The following is a 26,938-nucleotide window of genomic DNA, read 5'->3' as shown; positions in this document are numbered from 1 at the left end:
GCACCATCAGGCTGTGACTTTAGCAGACTGTAGGTAGTGGTGGCAGTGGGTCCAAGCTGCATTTACAGCCTCCAGGACAAGGAGACCTGAAGCAGAAAATGCAGGAGTAGAATAGCAAATGTCCTAGGTCAGTAGTGTATGGAATCTGGAACCAGATAGCCTTGTTCAAATCTTGCATCTGCCGTTTGCTAGCGTTTTGAAGCTTTGAGTAAATTACTAACCTCTCTGGGTCTGTTTTCTCCTAAGTAAATAATATCCAGCTCATAGAGATGTTTAGAAAATTAAATGAAAAAGCACAGCTCTAAGGAGGTGATTGACAATAGTAAGCATATGATTTATTTCCTCATCTTTATGACATCTCACACTGGTCCAGACCAAGATTACCTAATATTCAGATTGATTTCATGAACTGCTATATTACTCCAGCAACTCAAATCCAAAATAGATGAAAAGGAAACTAAAGAAAACTGGACAGCCATTGCTGCACCTATTGTATAGTTACAAATGCTGACTACATACCAAAACACTGTTTAGGTGACTTATAATTCTGGAATGTCATATACGAATTTAAGAATTGCTGGCCAGGCGCAGTGGCTCACACCTGTAATCCCAGCACTTTGAGAGACCCAGGCGGGTGGATCACCTGAGGTCAGGAGTTTGAGATTAGTCTGGCCAACATGGTGAAACCCCCGTCTCTAGTAAAAATACAAAAATTAGCCAGGCGTAGTGGTGCGCGCCTGTAGTCCCAGCTGCTTAGGAGGCTGAGGCAGGAGAATCGCTTGAACCCGGGAGGCGGAGGTTGCGGTGAACAGAGATAGTGCCACTGAATTCTGGCCTGGGCGACAGAGCAAGACTTCGTCTCAAAAAAAAAAAAAATAAGAATTGTCATTACTTAACCATGGGAGAGGGTGTGGGCAGACAGGGGACAAAGATTTTCCACTGTGTATTTTCATGGTTTTTCCTTTGAACAATGTCCTCTCTTCCAACAAAATTTTTTGCTTTTAAATGCCACATAAAGGCAGCTCATGTTCCTTACACCGCCGTTATCAAGAGGATCGTCATTCAGATAAAGTAACCACTGACAATGCTAATTAATTGGGAGTAAAGAACTGGGCGGAAAGAACTGCTAACCGCAAGCTGCCGGGTCGCAACTGCGGCGGAAGGCGGACTCTCGCGGGAGCCAAAAAGAGGCAGCAGCCGGCCACGTGACTTCCCGGTGGCCTGCTCTCCCCACCTCTCTGCGCTGAGCAGCCACGTCGGCGGCGTTCCCTGGTCCGGGGAGGGGCGTGGCAAAGGCCCGTGCGTGGTACGTGTCCCGCCCCTCGCTGCCCGGAGCCCGGATGAAGAGTAACGCCATTACCGCCGGAGCCGCCGAGAGCCTTAGCCGACGGAAACTGGACACTGGACCCGCAGCGCCATGAGACTCCTCCCCCGCTTGCTGCTGCTTCTCTTACTCGTATTCCCTGCCACTGTCTTGTTCCGAGGCGGCCCCAAAGGTGAGGCTAGGGGAGTGTGCGGAGGGGATGGCCAGGAAGGAGATGCCAGTGATGGCAAGTTTGAAGTTGGAGGCGGTGGCCGCTCCGGGTCCTGGGGTCCGCGTCCACCCCGCTGGCCTCTCTCCGCCCTCTCCCCAAGCCTAGGCTCGTAGCAGCAGGGGTCCCCGCGGGCGCTGGAGACCCCGCTGCGGCCTGCCCCTTGCACGCGGAGCGCGGGGCCGTGCCCGGGCGACCTTGCTTCGTGGCCGGCCGAGGGCTGGGCTTGCTCCTCTTGCCCTGGACCCTCGCCTGCAGGAGCGGCCAGAACTGGAGGGTCCTCGGCCACAGGAGGAGGCGCTGGACACGGCTGCTCTCCGAGCGCGCCGCAGCCGGGCTGTTCTTTTGGCCGCCTCCGGCTCCGCTCCACCCCCAGCCCCTCGCGCTCAGGGCTGACGTGTCTTTAGCTTCCACGCCGGGAGTCCGTCTTCATTCATTTGCCAAAACCCTTGTTTTCTACACATCTAAGCCATCAGAGTGTCTTGTTCAATGGTCATCTGCCTTGTTCACGCCCTGCTTGACCCGTATGTGTTACTAGGAGGCTTGATTTCAGAAAAACTACCCCATCGTCACCCCCGTTATCCGCCCCTGCTGCCAGGCAGACTGAAGAATCCCTGTGGGATGTCTCCCTTCTGCCTTCTTCCTCTCCTTTTCTTTCCATGGAACAATTTTTTGTTTGTGGAAGCATCGTATTGTGCTGAAAAAATGTGGCCTACTTCGAGTGTTTTTAATACATAGATTTATTCTTTCAACAATTAACCCAGCAGTTAAGTGTGAAAATAACTTAGCAGAATATAAAAATATGGCAACTTGACTTCCTGCACAGGTTTTGTCATGAACTTCGACTTTCTAATTTGTAAAGTGAAATAATTAGTCTGACTAAGCAACTAGAATTCCCTTTCATTCTGTAAGTTTAAGCAAGCTGTGTGTCTTAACGGTAGTGACAGGTATTCACGAGTTGTTTTGCGATGAAAAGTGAAGTGACTGGCTTCTGTTTAATGGCTAGAAAACCAAGTGGGAGAATTAAACAACTGTTAATGAGTTCATCTGCAGGTTTAACAAGATTCTTTTAGGAGTCGTTTGCTGGTACTCTTTAAGCTTTTTAAAAGAAAACTTGACAAATGTAGTTTTAGTTTTAGAACTATTTATAACTGTTTTCAAGTTGTAAAAACTTTCAAGAAGCATCAATTCATTATCTAAACTGAATTAATATCTTGTAAACATTTTTTGTGAGTAACGGTTTTTGTGTTTGTTCGGTTTTTCCAGTTGAATGAAGACTGTTAGACTTCATGGGGACAAAATTGTTACTGGTTAACATTAAAATAATAAAATTGTTTAATATTTATGAAAGACCTTTATATTCTAAAGTGCTCAAATTTAATCACGACTTTAAATTACTATATCAGACATGGTATTTTTCTTACTGGTTTTTGAAAAGGACTTGTAAGTTATGAATGCACTATTTTAGGCTTTGTTCAGCAGGCAGTGAAATCTCTTTAGTTCATAATGCATGGTTCAGTGTTCTTTAATATTTTGCAATAAATCTTAGCAGCCAGTGAGAACTTAAAGACATGGAAAAGACTGCAAATGCATGGTCCTTAACTGTTTCTCCTGGGTAAAAACACGCTTCCCTTCCCATGTTTTTTATCCGCAGAATTGCCACATCATCATTTTTTCTGAGAGATGTTGGAAGACACTAGAACTTTGAAATTCTTTTTATGGTCTTGCCTGAAATAGATATAATGTGATTTACTTAGAGTACTATTGTCTGTAAAACTGTGATTTACCTTTTTTTTGCATTATACCTGTACTTTGTAACACTAAGTTTGAGAAAAAATATCTTAAAACATGTTTGAAGCCACATGCAAAAATAATTGGATTCTTTCTTTGCTATCAACCCTGAAGCTACCAATACAGTTTTTACTAAACAATGTTTTTCATGCAAGCCAGTTTTTACCATGGATATGATTACAGATATTTGTTCCTTGGCTTACAAACTATCAAGTTCTAAGAGTTTCAGCTGTAGTCACCTCTGATAACAGTGTTTCCTACATAGAACATTAGAACTTAAGAATGCTTTATTTTTTTATTTTTATTTTTTTGAGACGGTGTCTTGCTGTGTCGCCCAGGCTGGAGTGCAGTGGTGCAATCTCGGCTCACTGCAACTTCTGCCTCCTGGGTTCAAGCGATTCTCCTGCCTCAGCCTCTGGAGTAGCTGGAACCACAGGTGTGTGCCACCACACCCAGCTAATTTTTGCATTTTCAGTAGAGGCGGGGTTTCTCTGTATTGGCCAGGCTGGTCTTGAACTCCTGGCCTCAAGTAATTCACCCGCCTCAGCCTTGTAAAGTGCTGGGATTACAGGCGTGAGCCACCGCGCCGGCCAAGAATGCTGTTTTCTTTTAAACATGGGGGTTGTTTAGTTTGCTTTGTATGGTTAATGACAGGGATTACATTTAGAAGTTTCTTATCTTTGCAAAAAATTATTTTCCTTAATTTGCTTAACAAAGTTGCTTGAAGTTCTTTGTGCTTCAAGGCATCTTTAGTTTGTGCCATTCATTTTTCCATCTGTTGGGCACTTTTTGAAGTTAAACCACATTTCCCATGAAAAATAACATGGAAGGCAGGGAACAGTGGTTCACGCCTCTAGTCCTAGCTACCCAGGAAGCTGAGGTGGAAGGATCACTTGGGCCCAGGAGTTCGAGGCTGCAGTGAGCTATGACTGCACAACTGTACTCCCAACCTAGGCATCAGAGCAAGACCCTGACTCTTAACAAAAAAAAAAAAAAAAAAAAAAAAAAAAATTGATATGCAGTTGTTAAGACTACTAGTAAAATAAAATATAAATATTCTTCAGTGCATTGTAATTGGCATCATTCAGGTGAACTGGGAGATTCTGTTAGTCCAAGGGAAGTTTTTTTGCCTATACCTGATGTTAAAAAAAGAAATTAGTATTTCAGAGTAAAGGGTAACTGCTTTCTCTGTATTTTATCATTAGGCTCGTTAGCAGTGGCACAAGATCTTACAGAGGATGAAGAAACAGTAGAAGATTCCATAATTGAGGATGAAGATGATGAAGCTGAGGTAGAAGAAGATGAACCCACAGATTTGGTTAGTGTTACATACTATTTAATATATGTAAAATGTTTGTAATTGTATTAATCTGTTCTCATGCCGCTAATAAAGACATACCCAAGACTGGGTAATTTATAAAGGAAAAAGGTTTCATTGACCCACAGTTCAGCATGACTGGGGAGGCCTCGGGAAACTTACCATCATGGCAGAAGTGGAAGCAAACATGTCCTTCTTCACAAGGTGACAGCAAGGAGAAGTGCAGAGCAAAGGGTGGGGAAAGCCCCTTATAAAAACCATCAGATCTTATGAGAACTCACTTTCACGAGAACAGCATGGAGGTAACCGTCCCCGTGATTCATTTACCTCCCACCAGGTTCCTCCCACGATGTGCAGATTATGGGAACTACACTTCAAGATGAGATTTGGCTGGGGACACAGCAAAACCGTATCAATAGTACATCTAGAATTTATCCTTACTTATTTATTTTTAGAGACAGAGACTTGCTGTGTTCCCCAGGCTGGAGTGCAGTGGCATGAGCATAGCTCACTGCAGCCTCGAACTCCTGGGCTCAAGTGATCCTCTTGCCTCAGCCTCCTGAGTAGCTAGGACTACCATCATGCCCCAACAAGCCCGGCTAATTTTTGTAATTTTTTTTTTTGTAGAGACAGGGTCTTGCTATGTTGCCCAGGCTAGTCTGAAACTTCTGGGCTCAAGTGATGATCCTCATGCCTCAGACTCTGAAGGCACTGGGATTATGGGCATGAGCCACCACACCTGGCCTAGAGCTTATCCTTATACAAAAATTTAAAATCCCAACTTTCAGAGGTTTGTTAATGTGATCAAAGTGAATTGAAGTTGGGAGAATAGGCACCAGTCATTGAGAACAGAGCATAAGTATTTTCTGGAACAGGGAAGGAGACATGAAATAGTTAACAATTCAGGATCGTGGTCACATGAGTCTAGAAGGGTAACAACATAGTAGAAATAGCACTGGACCTCATGGTTTCATAGATTTGGAATACCTGCTGCTTACTTTTCTGACTTATCTCTGTGGGTCTCAGTTTCTTTTTTGCTTGCTTGCTTTTACTCTGTTTTTATTCTTTTTGCTTGCTTGTTTTATTTCTGAATCCTTATGTGCCAGGCACTGTTCTTGGTGCTGGGTGGGCAAACCAGATATTTTCTCTGCTCTTTCAGACTTTGTTTTTGGGGCCGTTATATGTGTTTTAATGGCAGGGGGTGAGAAGCAGACAACAAACAGTATGTAAAATATATCTGGTGAAGAATAAGGGGGTTAGAGAAGACCTCTTAAAAGTTCTTCAGCTCTGAAATGTTTACTATGTAATACAACAGTAAGAATATTGGGCTGGAATTGGGATCATTGCAGCATGCATCTAGTTAATTTTATTTCCTCTCCGGAACGACTATAATCCATCCTACACAGCTTTTTTTCTTTCTATTTTCGTGTCATACTTGAACCTGGAACCTCTCATGATTCCAGATTTTGTCATTTCCTTCAAAATTAAACCACTAGTTCCCTATTTTCTTATTTCAGTATCAAAATATTTATTCTTATATATAGATTTCTGCTTCTTTTTTGACTTACTTTCATTTTTATGGAATATGTCTTCCAACTAAGCAAATCTGTTGCTATTTTATTGGTGTTTTTGAGTTATCATTTTTATGCTTCTGCACCTACTGTTTTATCTGGATAGGATGTCCCTAGTAATTTGTGAACTCTCCTAATTTCCCCCTCTTTAGGAACTCCTTACTGATTATCTATGAGTCAAGCCTTTCATATGTATGTATACACATACCTTTAGGGTTTATGTTAAGACTCCACGTCTTCAACCCAGCCTGCATTAAGTGAATAGCTTTAACTAGATTAATACATTTCTGCTGCATTGTTGTTAATAAATATTTGACTAGTTGTGGTAAGATAACTTAGAGTGATGGTTGGAAGGGAATCCATCTAGGAATTTAGGATTAAAGATGGTATTTGGGGCACTGAAGTTTGGGCATGTACTGAAATTTATGGATGAATTATATCGTTGTTACCAATTATATGAAATTATTTGTGCTCTCTGGCACTAGAATGTACTTATTGTGGAGGAAGAGGGTAGAAGAGAGATGCTGAACGCCGTGAGGCACGCCTGTAATCCCAGCACTTTGGGAGGCCAGGACAGGAGGATCACTTGAGCCCAGGAGTTTGAGACTGCCTGGCCAAAATAGTGTGACACCATCTCTACTAAAAAAATTAGCTGAGTCTGGTGGCTTGTGCCTGTAATCCTAACTGTTGAGGCAGGAGGATCACTTGAGCCCAGGAGTTCAGTGTTACAGTGAGCTATGAGTGTGTCACTGCACTCCAGCCTGGGTGATAGAGTCAGACCCTGTCTCTAAAAAAAATTAAATAAATAAGTAGAGGGTAGGGAGTAGAGAAGGGAACTGTTAGATCCTTGATAGCCTTGTGTCGTTGACCAGAACTTTTCCATATCTTAATTTCTCCTGTCTTGAGAACCATTAGAGGAAAAAGAGCAACTCTGATTATCCACTTTCTACCCTGGCCAATTAGTACAGAAGTGTTAGTACCCTCTGCTTTGTTACTTATCTCAAATCAGAAAATAATTAAGGTAGATTGAAATAGAAAGGCAGGAAAAGTATTACCTTCCGTTGTACTAGACCACACCAGCAGGGGTAGGCTTGTGTGTAGACTGTCTAAGAAAGATGGGCCCTCAAAGGCAAGGCTGCTACAGAAGTCACCTCCAGAACTGAATGAGCTAGAAAGTTCACCTACTGCTGCTGTTCACAAGATTTCTTTATCACCCTATACTCAGCTGCCAAGGCATCAAGGAATTGGGAGATATGGAAGGATCCTTTGCCACTGGGCCAGTGTCCTGGAGTCAAGTGAAGGAAAAGAGGGTTTTTCGTAAGATCTAAGATATCAACAGCTGGTTTAGACACAGGTTATTGGTTTAGAATTTTTGAGGGCAAACCTTTTTTTTTTTTTTAAGTCACCTTGGGCTTTCCCCCACCACCCAGACAGAGTCTTGCTCTGTTGCCCAGGCTGGAGTGCAGTGGCGTGGATCTCTGCTCACTGCAAGCTCCACCTCCCGGGTTCACGTCAGTCTCCTGCCTCAGTCTCCCGAGTAGCTGGGATTATAGGCGCCCGCCACCACACCGGGCTAATTTTTTGTATTTTTAGTAGAGACGGGGTTTCACCGTGTTAGCCAGGATGGTCTCGATCTCCTGACCTCGTGATCCGCCCGCCTCGGCCTCTTGAAGTGCTGGGATTACAGGCATGAGCCACTGCGCGTGGCCTAGTCACCTTGGGCTTTTCTAACCCATTGATTATTCTTTTACTCTATAAAACTGGGTCGCAATGGACCTTGCCATCATTCCTGAAAGGTTTTTTTTGTCCTCCCCATAGAAATGAGAGAGGTTTTTGTTTTTATTTTTATTAAAACAAGAGCTGTAGTAGTAATAACACTAGCTAACTTAAAAAAAATTATTTAGCCGGGTGCGGTGGCTCACGCCTGTAATCCCAGCACTTTGGGAGGCTGAGGCGGGTGGATCACGAGGTCAGGAGATCAAGACCATCCTGGCTAACATGGTGAAACCCTGTCTCTACTAAAAATACAAAAAAATCTGCCAGGTGTGGTGGCGGACACCTGTAGTCCCAGCTTCTTGGGAGGCTGAGGCAGGAGAATGGCGTGAACCTGGGAGGCAGAGCTTACAGTGAGCTGAGATCGTGCCTGGGCACTATACTCCACTACACTCCAGCCTGGGCAACAGAGCGAGACTCCGTCTCAAAAAAAAAAAAAAAAAGTTATTTAAAATAGATGATATATTCAAATGGCTCAGAACTTACAAGGTACAGAATATATGATGAAAAGTTTCCCTTGCGTGCCTTCCAGCCATGAAGTCATCTCCCTGTAGGCAAGCAGTACCACCAATTTCTATACTGTCCTCTGGAGATTGTTTGCAATAGCTGAAATATTTTGGAGTTTTACCGGGTAGCAGATACTAAGCGTTATACATCTTACATGCTGAATAGCTGTAAGATAAATGAGTTACTTAGTTTGTGGAAATCAGTGTTCCAAACATTTGCCATGTTTAAATCCCTAAATGAGTTTTCAGTCTTGGCAGCAACATTGCCTTCAGTGTCAGAAAGTGAAGAAGGCCATCAAGCATGAACTCTATCAGATTTTGTATTTTCTACTTCCAAATATATTATTCACCCATCGTTCTGCATTTTCTTCTTAATAATGAGTTGTCCTTGTTCTCTTCTAAGGCTAACCCTTCCACCTGTGTTCATCTCTTCCTGCGGAATTTTGTTACATTATTCTTTCCTTTTGTAACGTCAGGCATTAATCCTCCTCAGTGATTTGATTCTGTTAAGCCACACGTGTGCTTATACTGTTCATCCACATTTGCTGCACCCACTTATCTTTACCAACACCGGTGGCTTCTTGAAAGAAACAGGGACAGCTTTTCTCTTCTGCTCACTTCACATTTATTCTCTATCATGGTCTGGTCCCATATATCTAGTAAAACTAGTATTGCTAAGGTCACCAGCAACCTAATTGCCTAATTCCTTGTTTTCCGTTGTTATCCTGTTGTAGCTCTTTTCCAGCTCTTCACAGGATAGTTTCATCTGAATGCTCCATAAGTACTTCACATTTTATGTGTCCAAATCTTTTGCCATGTGTCCTATCTCCATAAACTCTTTATTGTTTTGATATGGCTCCAGTGATTCAAGCTGTTGTCTTGTTACTTCTTCCGTTTGTTTTTATTCCAAAACCAACATTAATCAGATATCAGGGATTTCTCTTGCTGAAATATACCCTGTTCCTGTCTATCCCTGTCATTTATGGTTTCAGCCTCTCTGTCTCTGTTCTCTTTTCCTACTTATGGGTCTCTTTTCTCAGAATAGAAACTTACTCTTACTAAATGAATGAAATCATTAACGATACTTAAAATATAACTTACAACACAGTTTCACAGTCATTGAACAAGTGTGTTTGAGTGCACTCTCTCTTAAGTGCATGAGCTGGATGGTGGAGGATTTTAAAATTATGAGATAATCTTTGCTCTTGACAAGTTTTATCTATTGGAGGAAGGAGTATTTTATGTAAGTGAAAAGTTAAATGCCAATAAACAATGGCATCCTGAAGCATCTCAATTTATTAAGTCTGGATACTTCAAAGTTGTGACTGTCTCTAATCCATATTGATGCCTGGAGAAATGATGCTGCACTGTGTTTAAAGTTTTAAATAAAATTTGTTCACATTTTAAAAAAATTTGTTGAGATACAGTTTACGTATCATAAAATTCATCTGTTTTAAACATACACTTAGTAAATTTACCAAGTTCTGCAACATAAATTCAGTTTTAGGACGTTTCTATCACCCCAGGAAGATCTCTGGTCACACTTTTTTTTTTCCTTCAAAATTATGTGACTGATCCTCACAGGAAAATTTTGTTAATTAGAATGGAAATCTCTGTAGGCTGTTAACAAGGTACTTGAGAGCAGGGGTGGACATAATGTGGTTGCAAGCCACATCTAGCGATCCCCATTCATTTACATATTGTCTGAGGCTGCTTTCACACAGTAGCCCCAGAGTTGAGTTGAATAGTTGCAAGAGAGGCTTTATGGTCTGCAAGGCCATATTTGCTATTTGGCCATTTACAGAAAAAGTTTACCAAGCTCTGTTCTAGAACCTTGGAGTTCACAATATGGTCTGAATACCAGCAGCTTTGGCATTTTCTGGGTGCTTGTTAGAAAGAGAATGATAGGCTTTGCCCTAGACCTGAATTAGATCTGCAATGTCCCCAAAGAATTGGTAGGCACATTACTGTTCAAGAGGCACTGCTCCAAAAGTTCTGTTTTAATTAATGAGGTATGATGAAATTCTTATTGCTAATCCCAGCAAAGCTGTAGAGAAGCAATATTTCTTCCTAACATAAAGTGAAGTCTTTATTTCTTTTTTTTGAGTCGGAGTCTCGCATTGGGGCAATCTCAGCTCATGCAACCTCTACCTCCCGGGTTCAAGCGATTCTCCTGCCTTAGCCTCCCGAGTAGCTGGGATTACAGGCACGTGCCACCACACCTGGCTAATTTTTGTATTTTTAGTAGAGAACGGGGTTTCGCCATGTTGGCCAGGCTGGTCTCGAGCTCCTGACTTCAGGTGATCTGCCTGCCTCGGCCTCTTAAAGTGCTGGGATTATAAGCGTGAGCCACTGTGCCCAGCCAAATCTTTATTTTTAAATAATGTTTTTTTTTTCTCCCATAGTAATCTCCTCTTAATTGTTCTTTTTCTTAGGTAGAAGATAAAGAGGAAGAAGATGTGTCTGGTGAACCTGAAGCTTCACCGAGTGCAGATACAACTATACTGTTTGTAAAAGGAGAAGGTAATACAGAAGTATTAGTTTTAATTCAGATGTGGGCATTTTAAAACGACGAGCTTGTTCATATATATCTGAATACCCATATCTGTAAAGTAATATTGTTGGCATTTAAAGGGAATACGTAGGTGATATAGACACAATAAAAAATAAACCAAGGGGAAAAAATAAAATAAATACTACCTAGTTTAACTAGAAATTGACTGTCCTTTTCAAAGATTTTGTTTTTGAGACAGGGTCTGGCACTGTCACCCAGGCTGGAGAGCAGTGGCCCCCTCTCGACTCACTGCAACCTTCACCTCCCAGGTTTAATAGATTTTCCTGCCTCAGCCTCCTGAGAAAGATGATGTTTTAAAACTTTTTTAAACTGCCACAGCAAAGTAACTTTGTCTTTCTTTTTTTTTTTTTTTTAAATGTAGTCTCGCTCTGTCACCCAGGCTGGAGTGCAGTGGTATGATCTCGGCTCACTGCAACCTCCGAGGCCTGCCGGTTTCAAGCGATTCTCCTGCCTCAGCCTCCCTAGTGGCTGGGATTACAGGCACGTGCCACCACGCCTGGCTAATTTTTTGTATTTTTAGTAGAGACAGGGTTTCACCATGTTGGTCGGGCTGGTCTCGAACTCCTGACCTCGTGATCTGTCCGTCTCAGCCTTCCAAAGTGCTGGAATTACAGGCATGAGCCACCGCGCCTGGCCCTTTGTCACATTTTGAGTGTTAACCATTAATGAGATACTTAATTTTTCCAATATGGTCTAGGTTAGAGCCTAGGTTTTTTTGTTTGTTTGTTTTTTGAGATGGAGTCTTGCTCTGTTGCCAGGCTGCATTGCAATGGTGTGATCTCAGCCCACTGCAACCTCTGCCTCCCAGGTTCAAGTGATTCTCCTGACTCAGCCTCCTGAGTAGCCGAGACTACAGGCACGCTCCATCACGCCCAGCTAATTTTTGTATTTTTAGTAGGGATGGGGTTTCACCATGTTGGCCAGGATGGTCTCAATCTCCACCTCATGATCCGCCCGCCTCTGCCTCCTGAAGTACTGGGATTACAGTTGTGAGCCAACACACCCGGCCAGTGCCTAGGTTTTATTAAAAGAAAATAATTATGGCTGATAATTTATTGAGGGCTATATTCTCAATACTTGGCATGTATTATTTAGTTCTGACAAACCCACTGAGCGTAGTCATTGTCGAAGTGAAGTTTGGAGAAGAAACTGGTCAGGGCTCCCGGTTCATAAATAGATTGGAGAACACAGGATCCAGACCTAGATCTGTTGGCCCCACAGCCTGTGCTGTACTCAGTGAAACTCAGCTTTGTAGACTACCGTATAATTATTGAAGACTTAATATTGAAAGTTATGAATTTTCTTGGTCTTCTTACATTTTCTGTTTTATTCTCATGTGCTTTTGAACTTTATGCCTGTAGGAAGTATAATTTTATTATGCTTTTTTTCTTCCATTTTTGTAGCTACATCCTTGGGTCTTAACCTTCAAATTTGCATTTTGATTAATTGCTTAATGTGGATTGGGATTGCCTGATTAATTTTTATGTTCTAACAGATGCTAGTTTTCAGATGAAACTCTTGGACTTTATCTTTTCTTCATTCTTCTCTCTATTTACCTGCACAGATAACACTAAGCTGGAGGTGAAGGTGACTTCACCAACACACGTGTAACCCTGCTGCTTGATTATTTCACTGCCAAAAATACGCAACTCTTTTTTACCACATGATTTGGATGTGATCTGGTCTGAAATTGAGACGCTTATTTGAATGCTTATGTGGGAGTGCTAGCGTACAGACAAAAGGGTTTCAGCCTATACAGCAACTTGAATCAGTTTCTAGTTAGTGGGTGACTGGAGTGCTCTATTGGAAGGGATTCTGACACCAAAGTCCGCATGAAAGGGTGCCAGAATCCATTAGTAATGCCTTTTTAAATATTTTGTGCTCTTTCCATGTGTTCTAATTTTCTTGTCTCTTTTGTTTCTCAGATTTTCCAGCAAATAACATTGTGAAGTTCCTGGTAGGCTTTACCAACAAGGGTACAGAAGATTTTATTGTTGAATCCTTAGATGCCTCATTCCGTTATCCTCAGGACTACCAGTTTTATATCCAGAATTTCACAGCTCTTCCTCTGAACACTGTAGTGCCACCCCAGAGACAGGCAACTTTTGAGTACTCTTTCATTCCTGCAGAGCCCATGGGCGGACGACCATTTGGTTTGGTCATCAATCTGAACTACAAAGATTTGAACGTAAGATCCTCTAAACCTTCTTTTTGTTTAAGTTAGAGATGGATGGGGACGGTGATGTTGTTTAATAGAATATATCTGTTCATTCAGTTGCCTGTTTTGTGGTTGAACCTGTGATAGCCACCAGGGAAGCAAAGATAAATTGCACGTTTCTTCTTCAAGTCTAATCCAGTGGGGGAGGCATATGAAAACAGGCACTAGAACATGCTGATAAGTGATGCATACTAGAGATAAGGGGAATAAGGTGCTATTGTGTGGGAGTGGAAGTGAAGATGGAGATGTAAGTAAAGCTGTGAGCTGGATCTTAATGGGAAAAGGAGCAGTAAGACACACAATGGAGTCTACAGCTTATTCAGATGTTAAGATCTGTTGCTGGGTACGGTGGCTCACACCTGTAATCTCAGCACTTTGGGAAGCTGAGGTGGGTGGATCACCTGAGGTCAGGAGTTCGAGACCAGCCTGGCCAACCAAAAATTAGCTGGGCATGGTGGCAGGCGCCTGTAATCCCAGCTACTCGGGAGGCTGAGGCAGGAGAATCACTTGAACCTGGGAGGCGGAGGTTGGCGGTGAGCTGAGATCGCACCATTGTACTCCAGCCTGGGCCACGGAGTGAGACTCCATCTCAAAAAAAGAATAAAAGATCTGTCAAATAATTTGTTTTGTACCTCCTTTTGTTGCTTGCATTTTGCCCATTTTACTACTTCTGTTTGTAAATTTAAAGACTGTCTGTAACTGTTTTCCCATCATTTTATGTACTCATAGATAAAATAGAACCATATATTTTCAATGTAGTTTCAGCAGCAAGGTTTATCATTTACTTTTTGATTTAGGGGAACCAAATGTCCTAATATAAGCTCTGATGCCTTATGATTTTTATAATGTATACTATATATCAGTCATCAATGACTGAATGAGAGAACCCTAGTAGAAATAGGTCCTCTAAATGAGAGCACGTCTAAACCATTCCTCTGTCAAAAAGTTTTCAGACAAGGAAATTTTATTTTCTCTTGGAAGCTAATTCAACCTTTTCATTACCCTGGTGTTAACATGTTTACCTTATGTCTGAGTTAAATTTCTAGTGCTGCAATCAAGTTTTGTTTTTTCTGATTACTTAGTAGAGAAAAGGAAGTATTTTCATCCTGTCCTCAAAATAATAACTTACAGTTATTACTTAACTCTATAGTTAAGTAGCTTAAAGAATTACTGATTTTAGCTTGTTTTTGAGTAGAATAAAATTTAATCCAACAGGTATATATGTAGTTTTAGTTCCTTCTTTTAAATTCACCTGTACCACGTTTTTTTTAATCTGTGTATTATTCCTGAAATTATCAATAGAGGAATGCAAATTGAAGGATCTTGAAGTAAAACTTACATAATTACAGTTTAGCAATAAGTGACAGTTTTGACAATGTACTACCTTTGTGAAGAATAGCTATGTATTGCCCCAGTGAGTCTAATGCATTTGAAAACTGAAATTGTGAACTGATAAAATTATTTCAAGACCACAACATAAAAATATTTTCATACCTAAAGTGACCATCCCATTTATTATGAAGAAATTGGTTTCCAGCCCACTGTCTTTTTTTTTTTTTTGAGATGGGAGTTTCGCTCTTGTTGCCCAGGCTGGAGTGATCTCGGCTCACCGCAACCTCTGCCTTCCGGCACAAGTGTTTCTCCTGCCTCAGCCTCCTGAGTAGCTGTGATTACAGGCATGCGCAACCATACCCGGCTAATTTTGTACTTTTAGTAGAGAGTGGGTTTCTCCATGTTGGCCAGGCTGGTCTTGAACTCCTGATCTCAGGTGATCTGCCTCGGTTGGCCTGCCAAAGTGCTGAGATTACAGGTGTGAGCCACCGCACCCGGCACCACTGTCATTTTAGAACATGAATTTAACTTTTGTTCCGATCTAGTTCTTAAAATGACCTGCTTCTGCAGCTGCCGCTGTACTCTTCCTTCCTTGTTTTGAAGGATTGCAAACAACAGAAGGTAAAGCTTGTTGGCGTAAGAATGCTGTGAGCTTTGTTTCTTTCTGCACATTTTATCTCATTTTTATTTTACTCTCTGGGTCCTCACACCACCACCCCTACCCCAGAAGAAAATTCAGGGGACAACTTTAGCAAAGTTGGTGACTTTTTTTTAAGGGGTGTGGATCTCGCTATGTTTGCTAGGCTGGACTCACAAGTCCTGGGTACAAGCAGTCCTCCTGCCTCAGCCCCCGAGTACCTGGGACCACAGGCATACGCCATCTCACCTGGCCCAGAGACTTTTTATTTTATGTGAGAAAATAACAATGTTGAGTCCCTGCCACGGAATATTGCAGTTACATATGAATTTGTTGAGTCTTCTAAGTGATGGGAAGGCTATATTCAATCTGTTAGAGTAACTGTTTTAAGTAATGTTACATGTTTTACTTCCTTTATTGCATTTGGATTTTTCTGATTATTTTATTTTCTTAAACAGGGCAATGTATTCCAAGATGCAGTCTTCAATCAAACAGTTACAGTTATTGAAAGAGAGGATGGGTTAGATGGAGAAACGTAAGTGAAAATTGTAGTATGTAGATCTTGATTTTGCTCGTAAAGTAAGACTGGAAAGCTTGCTCTGTTTCAGCATTGTTTTAGATGTTGACGATGGAATGAACTGTATAGATTTGGTGAAATCCTCACGATATTCATTCATACTTCAGATGATTCTTATAACTATAAAAGTCAAATTAGGAAAGATAGTTGAAACTGATGGAAGAATCTCTTTAAAAGTTAGTATTGGCTTTCTGTCCTTCCTCTCATCTAAATTTTCTACCTCATGCTTATAAACTGTTCACCAGCCTAAACTAAGTCTCGTGCCTCTGAAATTACTATTGAAAACATAAGTTAGAAGATTTTATCTTGAAAAATGTAAGTGTTCTTTCTGAATGATGAATCTTTTTTTACTCTAAACTTATATATAATTCACTTAAGGTAATTTTTAAATTGGATTGTGCAAAATAATGTAATATTCCAGGGAGATGAAAGCTAATGCAATTATTTTATAAACCGAGCTTTTGAATAGAGCATAAATTGTAATTCTATTTTCAATCATAGAGTTTTTTTTAATTGACTAATTGCTCTTAAAGGTAATTTATAAAACTTAACTGCCTGGATTTAAGTTGAATACAAAGCATTTTATTCCTTTTCGCCACAAGTTATTTGGAAAGCTTCTGTCATGTGTTATAATTATAGTTGTAATTAGCCGTGGTATTTCCTCTGAATTAAAGACAGTTCATATTTTCTCCTTTTGTACCAGAATCTTTATGTATATGTTCCTTGCTGGTCTTGGGCTTCTGGTTATTGTTGGCCTTCATCAACTCCTAGAATCTAGAAAGGTAATTATGGATGAACACCTCTTACAGCCGTGTTTCTAAAGTTGTTAAGTACTAAGTTAAGCACAATCTAGTTCTTCGGCCTCATACTGTCACTGTGGGTTTGTATACTTAGAACTTTGTTGTACCTTTTTAAAATAAAACCTGAAGCCTTAGATATGTAAATTGATTCATTTAAACTTACTTTCTTTTTTTTTCTGGAGACAGAGTCCTACTTTGTCACCCAAGACTGGAGTGTGCAGTGGTGTGATCTTAGCTCATTGTGGCCTCAACCTCCTGGGCTCAAGTGATCCTCTCAACTCAGCCTCCCGGTTAGCTGGGACCATAGGTGTATGCCACCACACCCCGCTAATTTTAAAATTTTTTGTAGAGGCAGGGTTTTGCCATATGCCCAGGCTGGTCTCAAACTCCTGAACTCGAGCAATCTGCCCACCTTGGCCTCCCAAAGTGTTGGGATTACAGGTGTGAGCCACTGCACCTGGCCTCATTTAGACTTTCATACACACATACAATTATTGTCCTTTGTGCCCTCCAGAGTGATCTTTACCTTTGGATTGGTATTGTAGCTCTTAATGCTAGAATTTTTATTCCCTAAACTCAGATTTTATTGTTCTGTTTACTATACTTTTTAATGGGTATGCTATTTTATCTGCAAGTAACCTAGCTTTTATATTTTCTTTAATATTCTTTTTTTTTTTTTTTTTTTGAGACAGTCTGGCTCTGTCATCCAGGATGGAGTGCAGAGGCACAATCTTGGCTTACTGCAACCTCCGCCTTCGGGGCTCAAGTCATCCTCCCACCTCATCTTCCTGAGTAGTCGAACTACAGGTGCACGCCACCACACCCAGCTAATTTTTGTATGTTTTGTAGAGACAGGGTTTCGCCATGTTGCCCAGGCTGGTCTTGAACTCCTGGGCTCAAGCTGTCCTCTCATGTTGGTTTCCCAAAGTGTTGGAATTGTAGGCATGAGCCACCACACTCAGCCTTCGTTAATACTCTTAATTATAGAAACAATCCTTAATTAATAAACAAGTCCTTTCATTGGAAAAGAACTAATACATTTTGTTCTATCAGTCAAAATTCTGTTTTTGTGGTTAGAGTAATAAAATGGTAACACCTAGGGTCTGCCACGATCATGGTTCTCACTCTGGATTCATTCCCTACCCACATCCTTATTTCCCTCCTCTTCCCCATTCCCTCATTCACCCTCCTCCTTTCCTTCCCTCACTCACCCTCCTCCTTTCCTTCCCTCCAGCCTACAAAAACAAAACCTATACTGTTTCTCTCAGTGGGAAAATATAAACAATTTTATCAAATATGTTAATATAACTCATTAGACCCTAAACAGTTGCTAATCATTTTGGCGATTATTTATTAAGCCTTAAGTCAGGCAGTCAAATCTATATTAACAATGAATGTTATTAATAAGCTCTTTCTCTTTAAAAGAGAAATACTTTGTGTTTAAATGTTAATTTCTAAAACTCGCTTTGCCTCATTGTCATAATGGTTGGAATTTTTGCTGTAAATTTGTATATTAGGTATAACTGCATCTCCATTTTTCTTCCATTTAAATGAAACTATTTTTAAGTTATCTCTCCATGTACTTAGGTTCTAACTTACGGATTATATAATTAATACTGTTTCTTATGTAGATAAACTGAGGTTTGTTGGTTTCTTGGGGTTTTCTTTAAAGCAAGGCTAAATGAGTCATTTTTACTTTCTAGCAGTTTTGCTGTAAATACTCTAGGGAGAAAGTTTGAAGTTCTTAAATTGAGGTGGTTAGCTTAATGAGATTTTATGGTTTCGTTTTGTTTTGTCTGTGCCAACTGTTTAATTGTATTTAGCTTACGATGCAGAAACTGCCTGCATGTAACATATCAGCAGTTATCCTGAATTTTGTTGAATATAGAAATAAATTTATTCTTTGATTACAATTTGATTCCTAAAGGGAAATAAAGTCATTGTATAAATAGATACTCTTATGTGGTCCACCAATGGTACAGTAACATGAACCTTTATAGCAAGGGGAAAGGTCTTTAAGGCCTGAAAATAAATGTGAATGAAGATTTATTCTTTATCATCAGTACTAGACATGATTTTCTCCTTCCCTTTAATAAAGTATTTGAGTAGAAGTATGTTCTAGGAAGACTAGAAGAGAATATAACTTGTTTACCAAGATATTTAAATTAAGTAATTTGATAGGTGTTTTAAAAATTAGAGTAAACAGCTGGTCATGATAGTATGTGCCTGTAGTCCCAGCTACTTGGGAGGCTCAGGCAGGAGGATTGCTTGAGCCCAGGAGTTCCAGGCAGCCTGGGCAACATAGCAAGGCCTCAACTCTTTTTTAAAAAATATTAAGTAAATGGTATAATGGAACTCCTTTAAAATATGTCTTTATGTTCTTTTAGCGTAAGAGACCAATACAGAAAGTAGAAATGGGTACATCAAGTCAGAATGATGTTGACATGAGTTGGATTCCTCAGGAAACATTGAATCAAATCAGTAAGTAGTCTTACAGACTCGGCTGGGAAGTTTTTCTCTTAATTGGAAATTAAATACCTTAGATTTAGTTTAAAAAAAAAACTTTTTCAGTACTATTTAACATTCATCTTTTCCATTACTTGTGTAGAATCTAGTGTAGTGATTAATTAAGACCTTAAAGGTTTATTCAGTGTGTAGTCTTCTTATGCTTTAATTTGGAAATTCTTCCAGATCTGCAGCTTATTTATGAATGTGTGAATTTTCTGTGTTCCTAATCCATTTCCTGTCTCTTTTCTTTCTGTTGCTTCAGTGCAGAGTAGAAGAGGTGAGGCATTTAATTTTTTTAATGGTTTTTGCTAGAGTATTGGGGGCTCTTAAATAGCACGTAAATATTTTACATCAAGTTTAATGAGTAATGGAACAATTTTTCTTACTACATTTTATTAGAAAAACTACCCAGTATAACTTGAAAGAATAAACCTAAAATATTACCCGACAATTTATTTTACAGATACATTTCAGTTTTATTACATATTCAGTTAAAATACTAATCTTTATAAAAGAATATAGAAATGTTTCTTCAATTGTAGGACATTTTAAAAATGTTTATTATAAAAGCAATACAGCCTCATTATAAAAAATTAAATAGTACAGAAGTGAAAAAAATAAGTCAGTTCCTGACTTCATTAATCCTATTTATTTATTTATTTATTTGAGATGGAATCTTGCTCTGTCGCCCAGGCTGGAGTGCAGTGGCGCGGTCTTGGCTCACTGCTACCTCCGCCTCCTGGGTTCGAGTGATTCTCCTGCCTCAGCTTCCCAAGTAGCTGGGATTACAGGCAGGTGCCACCACGCCCGGCTAATTTTTTTTGTATTTTTAGTAGAGACAGGGTTTCACCATGTTGGCCTGGCTGGCTTCGACCTCCTGACCTCAAGTGATCCGCTAGCCTCGGCCTCCCAAAGTCCTGGGATTACAGGCGTGAGCCACCACGCCCGGCCCTATTTTTCATAAATGGTATTATGTTTATATTTTCCATTAATTTCTATATATCTATAAGCATATACGCCTGTTGTTTTTATGTGAGTATTTAGTTCAGATTGCATCATGCAGTCTACAACTTCAGTTTTCATACCTTGGATGTCTCTTTTTAGTAACTACATAAATATTTACTAAACTGTTTGTAACAACTAGACAATATTATTTTATATATATATGTATGTCATGATAGATTAAACCTGTTCTGTATTGGAAGGATATTGGTTACTTTTATTTTTTCACTCCTACAGATGATACTGTAATGAATATTCTTATATATAAATTTATAGGATAACTTCTTAAAGGTAGAGTAACTAGGTCTAAGATTAAATACACTGAATTTTTATGGAAGGGACCCCATTTCCCTCCTAAAAGGGGGAAAAAAAGGTAGTGCCAATTTATGTTCTCAACCATGCACAATATTGCCTATTTAATCTGTCGGTATGATACAAAATGAGTGTCTTACTGTTTCATTTGCATTTCTTTAAGAATGAGGTTCAGCTCCTTTATACATATTCATAGTTGACCCTTGAAAGACACAGGTTTGAACTGCTTGGGTTTCACTTTATATACAGATTTTTTCAATATAATTGACCCTCGGTATATTGGTGGGTTCCACATCTGCAACCAAACGCAGATAAAAAATACAATATTTGGCCAGGCGTGGTGGTTCGCACCTGTAATCCCAGCACTTTGGGAGGCTGAGGCAGGAGGATCGCCTGAGCCCAGGAGTTTGAGACTAGCCTTGGCAACATAGTGAGACCCCATCTCTACAAAGAATGAAAGAAAAAATACATGTGTTGACGTGTGCCTAGGCTGAGGTGGGAGGATTGCTTGAGCCTGGTAGGTCCGTGATCACTCCACGATGGTTCCACTGCACTCCAGCCTGAGTGACAGTGAGACTCTGTCTCAAAAAAAAAAGGTGGGGGTGGGGAGGAAAGGAAATCATTGAGGAGCTAAGCTCTGAGGACGCAGAGGCATAAGAATGATATAATGGACTTTTGGGACTCGGGGAAGGGTAGGAGGGGAGTGAGGGACAAAAGACTACACATTGGTTATAGTATACACAGCTTGGGTGATGGGTGCACCAGAATCTCAGAAGTCACCACTAAAGAACTTACCCATGTAGCCAAACACCATCTGTCCCTCAAAACTATTGAAATAATAGTAAAATAAAATCTATTTAAAAAAAAAAAAAGGAAATCACAGTTTTTGCAGGATACCAAACCTAAGTACAGGGAAGGCTTTTTGTATCCACCGGTTCCTCAGTGCTGACAGCGGGACTTCAGTATGCCTGGATTTGGGTGGGGTTGCCGTGGGGGAGTAGTCCTGGAACTAATTTCCTGCAGATAATAGAGATGACTGTATTGGCTAGGGTTTCTTTTCCTGTGAATTGGCTGTTCAGGTCCTTTTCCATTTTTAAATTGTTTTCTCTACTGCTTTCTGTGAGCTAGCTGTCTCTTTCTGTGAGCTAGCTGTCATATTGCAGTATAGCAGTTGCTTTATGAAAGGTGGGTTCAAAGTAACAAGAGCACAGGAGGAGGTCAGCACTAGACCCGAGTCTTGAAAGGTTGGGTGAGAAGGAGTCTTTAAGGTTTTATGAGCTATGCTAACAACTTTTACTCCTAGGTCAAAGAGAGCCACTTTAAAGGAGAGGAATTACAATTGTGTTTTAAAAATTATGGTAAGCTGGGCATGGTGGTGTGCACATGTAGTCTCAGCTACTGGAAATGTTAAGGCAGGAGGATTGCTTGAGCCCAGAAGTTCGAATCCAGCCTCGGCCACATAGCAAGTCTCCCATCTCTAAGAGAAAAAAAAGAAAAGAAAGAAAAAATTAGGATCACTTTGTGGAGGACTGCAAAGGAGCTGCTGGAAGCAGGGTTACCAGTTCCGTGATTTCAGTAAAGCACAGAAGTCACTGGGGCCTAAGCTGAGGCAGTGGTGATGGGAGTAAAAGGGAGTAGAAGGATGTTTCACAGGTGGAGTAGATGGGGTTTTTTATGACTGGATGTGTTAGTGAGGGAGGAATGAAAGAGCATTCTGAACTTAGGCAACTGGGTGAAAGCTGATCCCATTAATGTCCCATAATCTAGGAAAGAGAAGCATGGAAGGATGAGGAGAGATGTGTTTGGATTAGCTATGCTGAGTGTGAAAAACCTTTGGGACTCCCAGATAAGGATGTCCAGGAAACATTTGAAAGTTCTGTTTCAGAGCACAAGTGAATCAAGATTTGGAAACATTGGGACATATAGCATCAGTGGTAGCTCAAGTCATGGGAGCTACACATCTTGTTTTTTTTTTCTTTTGAGACAGGATCTCACTCTGTCACCCAGGCTGGAGTGCAGTTACGTGATCGTGGCTCACTGCATCCTCGACCTCCTGGGCTCAATCCGCCGACCTCAGCCTCCCAAATAACTGGGACTACAGACGCACACCACCATGCCCAGCTGAATTTTTATATTTGTTGTAGGGAGGGGGTTTCACCATGTTGCCCAGGCTGGTCTTGAACTTACAGGCTCAAGTGATCTGTCCACCTCAGCCACCCAAAGTGCTGGGATTATAGGTGTGAGCCACCATGCCCAGCTCACATCTGCATATAACAGTGATGCTCACACAGATGGCTGTTAAATCCTAGAGTACTTTTTGAATCCTCAAAAGACTATGTTCAGCATACTGCTTATGTGAAAAAGTTATTTAGAGATTGGTCGTCTGTAAGGGCAGTAGTTCCTAGTCTAACCTTTTTGAAAATCTGATAAAAGTTGTAGACTTTCTTCATCAGAAACATTTGTCTGTACTCACAGCTCAGTTTTAGGTAAGTTGAAGAGCCCCTGAAACCATCCATTAGTAACCTACTTAATGAAGTAGTGAGAGCAGTTTTCTGGGTTTTTTTCACACTTGAAAAGTGAGGGCAGTTTTCCTGTGATATGTAGGCTCTGTCTTAATATTTTAGCCCTTAACTTTTTTTATTTTTCTGAGACACGGAGTCTTGATCTGTTGCCCAGGCTGCAGTGCAGTGGTGTGATCTCGGCTCACTGCAACCTCTGGCCCCTGGGTTCAAGTGATTCTCCTGCCTTAGCCTTCCAAGTAGCTGAGATCACAGGCGTGTACTGCCACACCTGGCTAATTTTTATAGTTTAGTAGAGATGGGATTTCATCATGTTGGCCAGGCTGGTCTTGAACTCCTGACCTCAAATGATCTGCCTGCCTCAGCCTCCCAAAGTGCTGGGATTACAGAGGCATGAGCCACTGTGCCTGGCCTTAGCCCTTAATCTTAAGGAGATTTCTTTGAAGCAAAATGTGTAGTCTTTAAATATTCTTGGCTGGGCCAGGTGTGATGGTGTGTGCCTGTAATCCCAGCTACTTGGGAGGCTGAGGCACGAAAATGGCTTAAACCCAGGAGGTGGAGAGCGGAGATCGTGCCACTGCACTCCAGCCTGGGCGACAGAGTGAGACTCTGTCTCAAAAAAAATAAATATTCTTGATAAACATTTACACATTTTCTAGGCATGGTGATCTCATAATTTGGGGGGGTGGGAGATCTTTTGAACAGATTTGTTTTTTTCCATTTTATGAAATGCTTACAGATAAGCCCCATGTTTTGGTGAAAATCACTTTCTAGCCCTTCACTTTTTTTAACTGGAAAAAATGATTTTTATTTCTAACTTACTCTACAGTATACAAACATACCAAAAAAAATCAATACGAAATCAATGAATGCAAAATCAATCAAAATCAATACAAAAACAATTATACAAGTAATTTCTAACTTACTCTAAAATCTTCCTAATATGTAAAGTACCCCCCAGAAAGTAAGACAAGACAATAATAGAGGGAAGGTACATACATCCAGCCTTTCACTTGTTGAGGAAACTTATAAATGACACCTCTTACCAAATGGAAGTAGAAGAACCCACCACAAATGTATTTTCTGTTAAATAGACCCTACTGAGAATCTAACATATGGGAGATACAGCTTGTGTGCATAGAATTGTTTTAGCATTGAAATACTGATTTCCTTTATTCTGCTGCTTATTCCAGGTGAATTTATGAAATTGAAAAATTATGCAAACTGCATGACTGCATTTGTAAATACAAAATCAGCAGTTTTTAAGTGTTTACTTATGCATGTATAAACTTGGTTAAGTTATAGAATTGAAGATTTTGCATGGTGTCTTCAGCAGTACAATAACCAAGTTTAAATCTCTTACCCACCCTAATTGCAAAACACTTTCATTTTAATTGGAGTTACCTCTTGAAGGATTATGTTAAAGATTGTTTTTAAAACCTAGAGCTAGATAGGAGGCATTCATTATGAGATGGTATTCACCCATGTGTGTGTGTAACTTAGTGGTAAAGTTGAAGGTAAATACTTTTTAACATGTCTTTTGAATTCAATGTACTTATAATAGGCAAGCTTAAAACTTTCTCTTTTCTTCCAGATAAAGCTTCACCAAGAAGGTTGCCCAGGAAACGGGCACAGAAGAGATCAGTGGGATCTGATGAGTAAATGTTCCTTTGTGCAACAATTCGGTCTTTACTTAACCTGCCCTAATATTTTTCGGCCTGATGGGAATTAGTGCAGAGAAGCCATGTCACCATAGAAGGCAACTCCTACTTGTGTGTGGACTGAGCAATCAGAGTCTGTGGCGATAATATTGCTGAAAATGCACTGCATTCATTTTTCTAAAGTAACAAATTTGGTTTTTTTTTAAACCATTAAAATCTATGTGTGTGCGTGTGTATGTATGTGAGCAGTTGGTCTTACCAGAATCATTGTTGAACTACCTGAAACAAGTCTTTAGAATACTAAATATAATGCTGTTGTCTCTTCCTTTTTGACATTTTCTGATTTTTTCCCCCAAAACTCAGTTAATATTTACCCACTATAATTATTGATGTCCTGCCTTGAACAGTTTTAAAGAAAAAATTTTTGGAATAGCTCAAATTTCAATTGATGGCACAAATTAGCATTTTGTTGTTGTTACTGTATTACAATTAGTATTCTAAAGGCAGAAGCAGAAGTAGCTGCTTTTTAGCAATAGAATTGTTTCAGTATTTTGCTGCTGTTTAATGCGCATCTTCAGAAAACTTCCCAGTGGCTTCAAGGAATTTGGGGATCTCTCTGGCAACAAATTGTGAAACATGAAATTTCTGCTGACTTTAATATATAAAACCTAATCCTACCCCCTTTTTTAACAAAAAGAAACTAGTACATTTGTGAAAATTGTGTTGTGTTGTCCATTGTTGCTCTAGTTCTGACCCAGAGGTAGCTCTGGAGTGATTTTAGACCTACTCACTCAGTTGTGTGTAGGTTTTTTTGTTTTGTTTTGAGAGAGAATTTTTTTCTCCTTAATAGAAGCATCCTTTTTAAAGAGAAGTTGCCTTGGTCCACACACTAAGCAGAAAACCAAGTTATCAGGACAGAGATATTTCCCAATTACTCCTAATCAATGAAGAAAGTGAGTTGGATATTTTTAAAGCAGTTAACTAATTTTTTCTTACCTAATCTTTTGGGAGTTTTGCTTGTTGATACAACCTTTTTAGTTAATCTGAAAGATTCCAAAAATTGTTCTTAAGTGCTTGAGACTGGAACCAGAATTAAATTGTACTTCATAAAATCCTCTTACAGAGTTACTCTTGCCCTAGATTGTAAATTAAGTTTGGCATTATTGTCAGACTGGATGGAGGGTGAAGTAAAATAGTATGAACAATTAAGAGGCTCTCCCCCTCTTGTCTTTAAGCCATGTTCTCCCACATGTATTTTATAAGAAAATGTTAAGTCAGATTTTAGTGGCTCTTTAATTCCTGGCCTCTTCATTCTCCTTTTCAGTATAACCTCCCTATGCTCATGCCCACACAGACAAAAAACAAAACGAAATACACACAGAAAAAAGTCTTTCCAAACTGTTTAAGTAGTTAAACATCTGAGCCAAAGCAGATAGAAGTTATTGTATAATTGTTAATCACTTTGCAAATAGGGGCTAAGATATCAAATTACCTATATTGGCATTGCTGGATTATAAACTCTATATCTGTAATATAAAGTGTTTGAGTTTTTAATTGGGCTGTTACGATCAGTAGTTGATTTTGAGAAAGCTCTATGAGCTCTAAGTAACTGCATGGTTTTTTGTTTAATGTAATATAGGAGACCCTTCACATTCCCAAGGAATATATTCCAAAACATTTTTGTGAATATCTAAGTTTGTGGAACTACTAGGGCATGATACAGTAAGGTGTAATTACAGAATTTACGAAATGTAAATGGCCTCTACAGAGTTTTATGGAATACCTGGTACTAACGTAGGCAGTTGCAAAACCACACTGAGTTACAGCTGTCAGCCCTCCTCATTCCTAAATAACTTGCCTTACATATCAGCCCTCCCACTTCTGAAGTTCAAATTAGTGCCTCGGAAATGTAGAATTTATTATTTGTCATTTTTTTTTTTTTTTTTTTTTTAGCATAGATTGAGAACAGTTGAACTCTTAAATCCTCAGATGCCAGGGGTCTGCTCTAGCATCAGTAAGTATTTAGCAGAAACTAACTCCGTAATGAATGGAATTCAATTCCACACATGGTTTGTTCAAGCACACTTAATAAGTAGCCTATTTTTTAAATGTCTTTTTAAAATGTAAATATTTGGATGAAGTTTTTCTTTGTTTTGATATATTCATTTGCTACACCAACTATGTTTTCAGAATTCATCTTTTGGACAACTTGGTTTCAGAATATGTAAAATGACTTTAAGGATCTTGTGTATCAAACCTGTCCCCAGATGTGTGAGAATAATGTGTTCATAAAGTATGGATCTCGC

At 40.0% G+C, this 26,938-nt stretch overlaps 1 protein-coding gene across 3 annotated transcripts; it reads left to right on the top strand.

The window, feature by feature from the left end:
- The first annotated feature begins 773 nt into the window (after positions 1 to 773).
- Positions 774 to 26,938, top strand: SSR1 (signal sequence receptor subunit 1). 3 transcript variants are annotated; one of them, XM_004043242.5, is made up of 8 exons: positions 1,166 to 1,496; positions 4,529 to 4,641; positions 10,927 to 11,014; positions 12,992 to 13,254; positions 15,712 to 15,788; positions 16,534 to 16,612; positions 19,018 to 19,111; positions 24,566 to 26,938. In XM_004043242.5, exons 1-8 carry the CDS (start codon positions 1,418 to 1,420, stop codon positions 24,631 to 24,633), a joined length of 861 nt encoding a protein of 286 aa, XP_004043290.1. In that variant the 5' UTR covers positions 1,166 to 1,417; the 3' UTR covers positions 24,634 to 26,938. The 3 variants fall into 3 exon arrangements, with proteins under 3 accessions (XP_063563378.1, XP_055246759.1, XP_004043290.1); XM_063707308.1 differs by lacking the exons at positions 19,018 to 19,111; positions 24,566 to 26,938 and adding an exon at positions 17,323 to 18,571 and having other exon boundaries at positions 774 to 1,496; XM_055390784.2 differs by lacking the exon at positions 19,018 to 19,111 and having other exon boundaries at positions 1,104 to 1,496.

This window comes from Gorilla gorilla, chromosome 5, assembly GCF_029281585.2.
Source record: "Gorilla gorilla gorilla isolate KB3781 chromosome 5, NHGRI_mGorGor1-v2.1_pri, whole genome shotgun sequence".
Classification (NCBI taxonomy): domain Eukaryota; kingdom Metazoa; phylum Chordata; class Mammalia; order Primates; family Hominidae; genus Gorilla; species Gorilla gorilla.
Note: the sequence above shows the minus strand (reverse complement) of the source record. Positions and strands in the feature narration are given on the sequence as shown.